This window comes from Triticum urartu, chromosome 5A (genome assembly GCF_056163025.1).
Source record: "Triticum urartu cultivar PI428250 chromosome 5A, HENAU_Tu73, whole genome shotgun sequence".
NCBI lineage: Eukaryota > Viridiplantae > Streptophyta > Magnoliopsida > Poales > Poaceae > Triticum > Triticum urartu.
The window spans coordinates 566,221,977-566,231,777 of record NC_141877.1 but is presented as its reverse complement, the minus strand read 5'-3'; the positions used below and the strand labels follow the sequence as shown (position 1 = coordinate 566,231,777).

The window sequence follows — 9,801 nt, the reverse complement described above, 5'->3', positions numbered from 1 at the left end:
ACACCATGGAGAAGCTGAGCATCAAGACAAAGCAGCTCATGCCCAGTCGGACTGTGTTCCATGGCATCGTACCCGGCTTGTCCTGCTCCCTAATCGTCAAGATCAAGATAGATGTCCTCTTCGGAGACAAGGGCCATTTCCACGGAGAGGCGGTGTGGTTTGAAGTGGTGGATCGAGAGAGCCCTTACCACGCGTTGCTTGGCCGATCTGCCCTGGCCAAGTTCATGGCTATACCTCATTATGCCTACCTCAAGATGAAGATACCAAGTTCCAAGGGCATCATCACCGTAGCCGGAGACTACAAGAAATCCTCCGAGTGCGCGGCTGCTAGCAGCCGGCTGGCCGAGTCCCTTGTAATTGCTGAAGAGAAGAAGATAATGGACCGAGTCATGGCCATGACCGGCAAGCAGCAGGCCCTGTCCCCCGACCCCAAGGAATGTGGTGCCCAAGGGTCTTTTCAGTCGGCCAAAGAAACAAAGAGGGTACCTCTGGACCCAGATCACCCAGAAAGGTTTGCCACCATCAGGACAAACCTGGACAGCAAATAGGAAGGCGAGCTCGCCGATTTCCTCCATGAGAATCGGGACATTTTCGCATGGTCCCCCATGGACATGCCGGGTGTGCCGAAGGAATTCGCCGAGCACAAGCTACATGTCTGAGAAGGTGCGAAACCAGTCAAACAGCCTCTCCGCCGACTATCGGAGGAGAAGAGAAGGATTGTAGGAGAAGAGATAGCCCGGCTTCTGGCAGCCAGCTTCATTATGGAAGTTTTCTTCCCAGAGTGGCTCGCCAACCCAGTCCTCGTGCTAAAGAAAAATAACAAGTGGCGCATGTGTATAGACTACACTAGCCTCAACAAGGCTTGCCAAAGGTCCCTTCACCTTGCCAAGGATTGATCAAGTAATAGACTCCATAGCCGGATGCGAGCTATTGAGCTTCTTGGATGCTTACTCAGGCTACCACCAGATAAAGCTGGATCCGACTGACCGCCTGAAAACCGCCTTCATCACACCATTCGGAGCCTTCTGCTACCTGACTATGACATTCGGCTTGAGAAATGCCGGTGCCACTTGTCAGCGTTGCATGCAAAAATGCCTCCTCAAGCAGCTCGGCAGAAATGCTCACGTCTATGTAGACGATATTGTGGTGAAGACGGAGAAGCGCGTCACCTTGCTGGAAGACCTCAGAGAAACATTTGAAAACTTGCGCTGATTCCAAATCAAGCTCAACCCCGAGAAATGCATGTTCAGAGTACCAGCCGGCCAACTCCTAGGCTTCCTGGTCTCCGAACGCGGCATCGAGTGCAACCAAATGAAGATCAAGGCCATAGAGAGAATGGAGATTCCCACCAAGCTGCGGGATGTCCAGAAGTTCACCGGATGCTTGGCTTCCCTGAACCGCTTCATCAGCCGGCTCGGAGAGAAGGCCCTCCCCCTCTACCGACTCATGAAGAAGTCCACTCATTTCGAGTGGAATGACCAGGCGGACCAAGCCTTCCATGAGCTAAAGAAGATGCTGACCACGCCGCCTGTCTTGGCGGCACCGGCTGAAAAGGAGCCCATGCTCCTTTACATTGCCGCTACTAGCCGGGTGGTCAGCACTGTCATCGTAGTCTAGCGCCCAAAAGAAGGCCGGGCTCAGCCGGTTCAGAGGCCGGTGTATTATTTAAGCGAAGTCTTATCCACCTCGAAGCAGAACTACCCACACTACCAGAAGATGTGCTATGGTGTGTACTTCGCTGCCAAGAAGCTCAAGCCCTATTTTCAAGAGCACCCATTACGGTCGTATGTACTGCCCCGCTTGCCGAGATCATAGGCAGCCGGGATGCATCCGGCCGAGTGGCCAAATGGGCCATTGAGCTGGCCCCCTACGCGATCTTCTACCAGCCCCGCGATTAACCCAGGCACTGGCCGACTTCCTCGTCGATTGGGCCGAAACCCAATACCTGCCACCGGCTCCCAACTCCACTCACTAGCGGATGCACTTCAATGGGTCCAAGATACACACCGGCTTGGGAGCCGGCATCGTCCTCACCTCTCCCAAGGGCGACAAGCTCAAGTATACATTGCAAATTCATTTTGCCGCCTCCAACAATGTGGCCGAGTACGAGGCGCTCATACACGGGCTCCGGCTAGCCAAAGAACTCGGCATCCGCCGGATCTTGTGCTATGGCGACTCGGATTTGGTGGTCCAACAGTCATCCGGTGACTGGGACACCAAAGACGCAAACATGGCGAGCTATCGTTTACTCGTCCAGCAAATCAGTGGATATTTTGAAGGATGTGAGTTCCTTCATGTACCACGTGCCGACAACATGCAAGCAGATGCCCTGGCACGAGTAGGATCTACCCGGAAAGCCATACCAGCCGGCGTTTCCCTCCACCGCCTCCTCAAGCCGTCTATCAAGCCGTCTCCAGAGTCTGATTCCATCTTCATGCCGCCTGACCCCAACGCAGTCGGATCCGACTTGGGAAACCAAGCAGGCGGCGCGGGGACTCCAACAGGCGGCCCAGGGACTGCCATAGTCGCACCCGGCCCGGGGAATTCGGAACCTGGCCCGAGGACTACTGCAGCCGTCCCGGGGACTACATCAACACAACAGGCGATGGCCGACTCCGACTCCAACTCTTCACAACCCAGCCCACCCGCCCCTATCACAGTGGCAGTCTTGACAATAGAAGAAGTCATAGCTCCATCCTGGGCCCAGCCGATCCTCAACTTCTTAGTAAACAGAGAGCTGCCAACCGACGAGATCTCGGCAAGACAAGTTCAACACCGAGCCGGAGCCTACAGAATCGTCAACAGAGAGCTTGTTAGGTGCAGCGTCACTGGAGTCTTCCAGCGATGCGTCGAACCAGAGAAGGGCATAGCAATCCTCAGGGACATCCACCAAGGCGAATGCGGCCACCATGCAGCCTCAAGATCACTCATCGCCAAGGCTTTTCGCCACGGATTTTTCCGGCCGACTGCCTTGGAAGACGCCAAGGAACTAGTCAAAAACTGCAAAGGGTGCCAAGTTTTCAGCTCCAAGCAACACCTGCTGACTTCTGCACTCAAGACCATCCCCCTCACCTGGCCCTTTGCCGTCTGGGGGCTGGACATGGTGGGCCCGTTCAAGACGGCGTGCGGCGGCATGACGCATCTGCTCGTCGCTGTGGACAAATTTACCAAGTGGATTGAGGCGAAGCCGATCAAAAAGCTGAATGGGCCGACTGCCGTCACATTCAGCACAGATATTATAACCCGGTATGGCGTACCGCATAGCATCATCACCGACAACGGCACAAATTTTGCAAAGGGAGCACTGGCACGTTTCTGCGCAACACGCGACATCCGACTGGACCTAGCGTCCGTTGCCCACCCGCAGTCAAATGTCCAGGTCGAGCGAGCAAACGGCCTCATCCTCTCCGGCATCAAGCCCCGACTGGTCGTGCCACTGGAGCGTTCGGCCGGCTGCTGGCTCGATGAGCTGCCGGCCGTCCTCTGGAGTTTGCGCACTACCCCAAACAAATCGACCGGCTTCACCCCTTTTTTCCTTGTATATGGTGCCGAGGCCGTCATCCCAACTGACATCGAGTTCGACTCGCCTCGGGTCACCATGTACACAGAGGCGGAAGCCAAGGAAGCACGAGAAGACGGCATTGACGTGCTGGAAGAGGGCCGGCTGTTAGCTCTCAGTCGGTCCGCCATCTATCAGCAGGGCCTGAGCCGCTACCACAGCCGGAAGGTCAAGCCAAGATCTTTCCAAGAGGGCGATCTTGTGCTCTGGCTGATCCAGCGAACAGCCGGCCAGCACAAGCTCTCGGCCCCTTGGGAGGGCCCCTTCATCATCAGCAGAGCTTTAGGCAATGACTCCTACTACCTAATCGATGCGCAGAAGCCGAAGGCACACAAGAGAGACAATTCCGGCAAGGAGTCGGACCGACCGTGGAACGCCAATCTCCTCCGAAGATTTTACAGTTAAAAAGCAGTACGTAGCACGCTACCTTTTGTACTAAGTACGAGACAAGGGGTGCCCCGAGGAGTACTCGGGGACTACCCTCTTTTATCTATGAAAGATGAGTATCATGCATACGATTATGTTGCTACACTTGCTTTCCTCGTCCGGCACCGGGTTCGACCAGTCGGCCCGGGGACTCGCCGCCTCAAGTTATATCTGAAGTTCCACCCGCAGCCAGACAAGTAGTGTGCCGGCACCCAAGCCCCCTGTTGCCAAAAGTCACAGCTCGAAGAAATGACTGTCCGACTGGCAAGAGCCAAGGGCAGGAAAGGATGCCCACGTGAAAAACGGCTAAGGACTAACGAACTTGTATAACACGAGTCAGCCTCCCACCCCGCCAGCCGACTACCAGAGCAGTCGGCTGGCTGGCTTCCCGTTCACCTTGCTGCAAATCTGAAAAAGCTCAAGTACTTGCCTTCCCAAAAGGACCAAGTCCTTCTCCGGCCACAGACTGCAGAGCAACTGTCCGGCTGGGAAGGTGGCGGCCAAGGGAAGGCGGCAAAGGAAAAAGCCAAAGGATAAAAAGCAAACATAAATGGAAGCCAAACACATGCATAATATTTACACAAAAGACCTTCGAAAGGCCAGCATTCAACATAGTCTGAATACACCCCCAGTGGGTGGAACTGCGCAAATTTAAAAGATTGTTCAAAGAAGTAACAAGCAGGAAAGCTAGGATGGCGGATCAAGCCAGGGGAGCAACACTTGAGTTGGGTAGGTTGGCGGAGTCGGCGGTGCCGGCTGGAGGAGTGACCAGTTGGCGAGTCTCAGCATCGTTGTTGGAAGCACGATCGGGCTGAGGTGGGCTGGTCGCTTCACCATCCGGCGCAGCGTCTTCGTCATCCTCTCCCTCTTCCTCTTCGCCCTCATCACTGGAGGCAGTCTCCTCCGCCGAGTCCTCACCTTCGGCCGGGTTCAGCCCGAACCACTGCTTCGGCTGAGCGACGCCGGTGTCATCCACCTCAGGAGCAAATGCACTGGTATCGGTATACTCGGCGATCACCGAGGCGCGCTGGATGATAGCCGGCCGCACCGCCTCCAGCTCCTCGTTAGCCTCCTGCCGCCAGGTGCTCAGCTGGTCCAAGTTCAGCCCAGGATACCAAGCCCGGACGAACTCCAGAGCCCGCCCAGCGCCGGAGCAGGCCGCTGACGCCTTCCAAGCCTCGAAGCGACCGATTGCGACCTCCAGCCAGTCGGAGGTCTGACTTGGGGTGCGCGGAATCACCTCGCCAGGCTAGAGGGCGGCTAGCACTTGCGCTCCAGCGCGCTGAAGACGGCGGAGCATGCGATGGGCCGGCTGCAGGCGGGCTTGAAGCCCCAGAAGCTGCTCCTCAAGTGACCGGCTAGCATTCGGCGCAATCTCGGCCCCCGCCTGCCGTCGCGCGTCGCGGTAGGCCTCGATGGCTTGGGTGGCAGCGGCTGAGTAGCCGGGGAAGTAATCTGCACAAAGAGGAAAGCAGTGACACAAGATCAAAAAATTAATCAGATAGTAGAAGGCAGGCAAGGAAGCAAAGAAGAAGGCGGCCTACCATCAATCAAGTCTTCCACCCGGCTGTAGCCTTGGCTCAGCGCCTGCCTCGTCTCGGCCCAGTTTGCCGCCTCGGTCTCGTACTCGGCTTTGAGGGTGGCCTCGCTGTCCTGCGCCGCCTTCAGGGCCGCCTTGTGGCTCTCCTCCTGGTCGGCTAGCTTCTTGGCCAGGTGGTCATGCTCTTGAGCCAGGGCTGTGCACTCGGCCTCCTTGGCACGAAGGGCGCTCTGGGCTCCGCTCAGCTGGCTCCTCAAGTCGGCATTGGCCCCTGCAATATAAAGAAAGAAGTCGTCAGGAAAAGATCCGACCCGACTACTCGGTAGTCGGCCCGAATCTCGGGGACTACACCCAGTGGGTGCGCTGACGCGCCCCCACTTAAAAGAAAAATGAAGCGCTTACTCCGGCTCTCGGTCAGATCAGTGGCTTTCTGATTCAACTCCTGGGCCTGGGAGTTGAAGGCGGCCGCGCGGAGGTTGTGGTACTCCTGCAGAGAAGACAAGGGACGTGAGTAAGAACAAGATGGTAATTAAGCTTTCCAATAAGTTCCAAGCCGCCTGCTCAGCAGCCGGCTCGGAACTCGGGGACTACACCCAGTGGGTGCGCTGATGCGCCCCCATGGAAGAAATTAAAAGCAATCAAAGGAGCAGGAGGACTCACCCGAATAACCGACCGCGTCGTGAGAAACTCCTGGGTGTACTGCTTCAGCGCGATGGCTTGGGCCTGAAGCCGGTTCCGGAAGTCCTGCGCCGCCACATTCAGCATAGCTATCCCACCGCCCGGCGTCCACCCGGACGAGCTGTCGCTGGCCACCTCTAGGTCCTGGGCCGACGAGCCGGCGTCCACGGTCTTCTGCCTGTCCGGCGTTGAAGTCGCCTTCCCCGTGCGCCGGCGAAGCGGTGACAAGATCACAAGATCCCCTCCCACGGTTGGCTCGCCCCCAGCCGGCTGCGCTGGCGGCACTTCAAGCCGGCCTCCTCGGCCCGCTCCAGTCGGCAGCGATGGCGCCGCCTCCCTCTCCATCTCCGGCTGGCCGCGGCCGGCCTCCTCCAACGGGGGCACAGGGGTGTCAGGAGCCGCGGCGCGGAGGGAAGTGACGAACTGCGGAGGCTGGTTCTGCAGGGCCTCCACCCCCCTCTCCGCATCTGCGGCCTCCGCTTGGGCCTTGGCGGCCGCGACGGCTCGCGCCTCCGCCGACTTCTGCTCCGCCTCCCGAGTCGCCCTCCACTCCTCCACTTCCCGCTCCTCCCGCGCTTCCCGCCCGTTCTGCTCCGTCGCCTCTAGGAGGTCGGCGCGGGGATCTACCCGGCGCGAGCTTGAAGACCCTCCTACGGCTCCGACTATGGAGGCGGCTGGACTCGCCCAAGAGAAAGAGGGGCCATGTTTGATAAATTGAGAAAAAGGGTTTGGAAAAACATCAACTGAAGAAGAAGAAAAAAGAAAGGCATGAGAACAGCGACACTTACGCTGAGACCGCCTGCGGCTGCTTCACCACCTTGCGGAAGCGGGCTGCCTTCGCGGCCGCCTCGTCCCGCTTGGTCGCCACCGCGGTACTCTTGGGCTTCTTCGGCCGACTGCCGAAGTGGGTCGACGCGGCCCGGTGCTTCTGCGCGCCACCCTGGGCAGTCGGCCCGGCGGATGGGCCCGCACCATGGTGATCGGGCACCGGTTGGTGGTGCGCGATGACTCCGGCCTCGTCGTCATCTGGCCAATCCTCGAAGCCAGCCCCGAGCCCGGACCCGCCTGCGTTGCCGCCTTCCCCCGCGATGTCGTCTTCCATGGCGGCCGCCCCCAGGTCTGGGTCGTCTACATCGTGCATCGTATGGTCGGGGAGGAACTGGCGTTCCACCCCTGCGGCCCCGGCCGCTAGCGGAAGCATGGGGTTCTGCCAAAGAAAGGCTGGCTGGTCAGGAGTTGGCCACCATGAACTCGGCAACAAGCAAAGATAAAGAGGAAGAGAAACTTACCACCGACGGAGGATTGGTGCGAGAGTAAGACACCTTGCCATACTGCCACTCCTCGGTGAGCTTGCAGTTGGAAATGTAGTTCACCATATAAGACACCTCGGCGTGAGGCATCTCCTTGGTGCTTAGCCGGCCCGGGTCGAAGCGGCCGCTCATCTGGCAGATCATATGAGGTGGGCCCTGGACTGGGAGCACCCGTCGCTCCACGAAGGCGGCCACCAGGTCGGCCCTGGACAGACCCTCCGACTGGATCATCACCAGGAGCCGGGCAACGGAGGCGGACCCACCCGGAGACAGTGACCTGGACCGGAAGGACCATGAAGGCTGCCTCCCAGCCGGCGGGCCGGCTATATAAGCCGGCAGGTTGACGAAGTCGCCTTGCGAAGCAATATTCTTCACATAAAAGTAGGACTTCTGCCAGAGCTTCACCGACTGGATCAGCGGGATGGGCGAAAATGGGTTGTTGTCGCTCGCCCTCCGCATGGCGATGAAGGCACCGCATGGGACGGGCACGCCCGCAACGACGATGCCGAGCTTGCACTGAAAGAACTCTCCCCACAGTTCAAGAGTGGGGAGGACGCCAAGAAAACCCTCGCACAGGGTGACGAAGGCCGACATCAGCATCACCGTGTTGGGAGTGAGGTGATGCGGCTAGAGATGATAAAATTCAAGGAACGAGCGGAGGAACCCACTCGCCGGCAGGCCGAAGCCGCGCAGGCAGTGCGAGCAGAAGATTACCCACTCGCCCTCTTCTGGCGCCGGCGAGATTTCCCTCTCCGGCGCGAGACGGACCCGCACGAGATCCGCGCCCGGCAGCCGCCGCGTCCGACGAAGGAAGTCGACGTGGTCATCGTGGACGTTGGAGCCGTCCCAGGAGCTCGACAACGCCATGGGGACGGCGCGGCGGCGAGAAAGGTGCGGTGAAAGGAGGGTGCACAAACCAACTGCGACGAAGCGACGACGAGCCAAGAAGATTGGCCGGAAGGCCGAGCGGCGGCAGGTAGCTGTCATGACAAGAGGAGGAGGAAGAAGGAGGGGGCAGAGCGAGGAAGAGCGCGCGAGCGTTTGGCGCTCCCCTCCTCTCCCCCTACTTATAGCCTCATGCGGCAAAGCCGAGGAGGCAGGACATGGGGGGGGGGATGTGGGATTAACTGCACCCACTCCCCCACGCCCCGTGATTATTGCGCCATTACGGTGTGGGGAAACCGCCGCTGGGGCATGCGCGGTCCGTCCAGGCCACAGAAGATCCGCGCGTGGGCCGAGGCCCTGTAGTGGCGGGCCCCAGACTGCGGTAGCGTCCCGTCGCGTGCGTGGGCTGGCAGGCCCCTCCAGCCGAAGGATGCCACGTGGAGCGCAGATGACGAGCGGTCAGTTCACAGCCGGACTCGCGCGCCGACTGGCACCCTCCTTCAAACTTCGAGATCTCTAAGAGACGGCGCGCCTAGTCGAAACCGGTTTCTAGTTCCCGGCTCCTCAAGATAGGAAGATGACTGAGCTCCTCGACTTTTTTCTGCCTCGGAGCCCAACCAGCTTCGGGGACTACTGTCAGAGTAAATGACCACGGGTAGCCTAGCCGGCTTCCCCTGGCACTTCAGAAAAATTACAGGCCGATCAAGCCTCCAAACGTCCAAGACACGGGGCCGCCTTCCCCTAGCCGGCTACCTCTCAAGCCGGCTGCGCGAAGGCGGCCCAGCCCTGAAACCTTTGAGAAACAAGACCACGAGAAGGCCGACTTCCAGGAGCCGGCCCCTCAGCAGGCGTCTAAGATCTTGCCCTCAGAGTCTGCACCTACATAACAGTGACAAGACGGGGCGTGGCTACAGTAAAGCCTGCCACCCTCGAATCCCGGAGCACGCCTGGCCACAGTGCACCGTATGGGGCGGCCATCCCTGTCCGGCGCGACACTGTTGCCACGATGATCGTGACGTCACCCACGACGAGCGGCCAGTACGACCCGTGGGTGGCGGGCCCCCTTGGTCAGGGAGATCTCAAAGGCGGCCGGGCTTCCCGCAGCCGGCCAGGGGTATGGCCGGCTTCCAATAGCCGGCCAACTTTCTCCCTCCAAGGAGGTGCTTCATTAAGAAGACAAGAGAAGGTAAGGCTACAGTGACGAGCCGCCCCGCGGCGGCACTGTAGCCATTCTTACCATGACAAAGCCATCGTCACCAGGGGCAAGGTAACAGTAACCAGCCCCCGACAAGACCCCCGGGCGGTGGGGCTGGCCTGTTGACCAAAGGGTCGGCCGCCGGCTGGCCCACCAGTCGGCGGAGAAGCCGGCGGGCGTAGATACAGACGGCTGGGGCCTACACCTA

General features: G+C 59.4%; 1 protein-coding gene across 1 annotated transcript; it reads left to right on the top strand.

The window, feature by feature from the left end:
- Window positions 1-224: 224 nt before the first annotated feature.
- LOC147972908 (uncharacterized) lies at window positions 225-548 on the top strand. The gene has a single exon (XM_087524504.1). The coding sequence runs from the start codon at window positions 225-227 to the stop codon at window positions 546-548; it is 324 nt and encodes a 107-aa protein (XP_087380630.1).
- The last annotated feature ends 9,253 nt before the right edge of the window (window positions 549-9,801 follow it).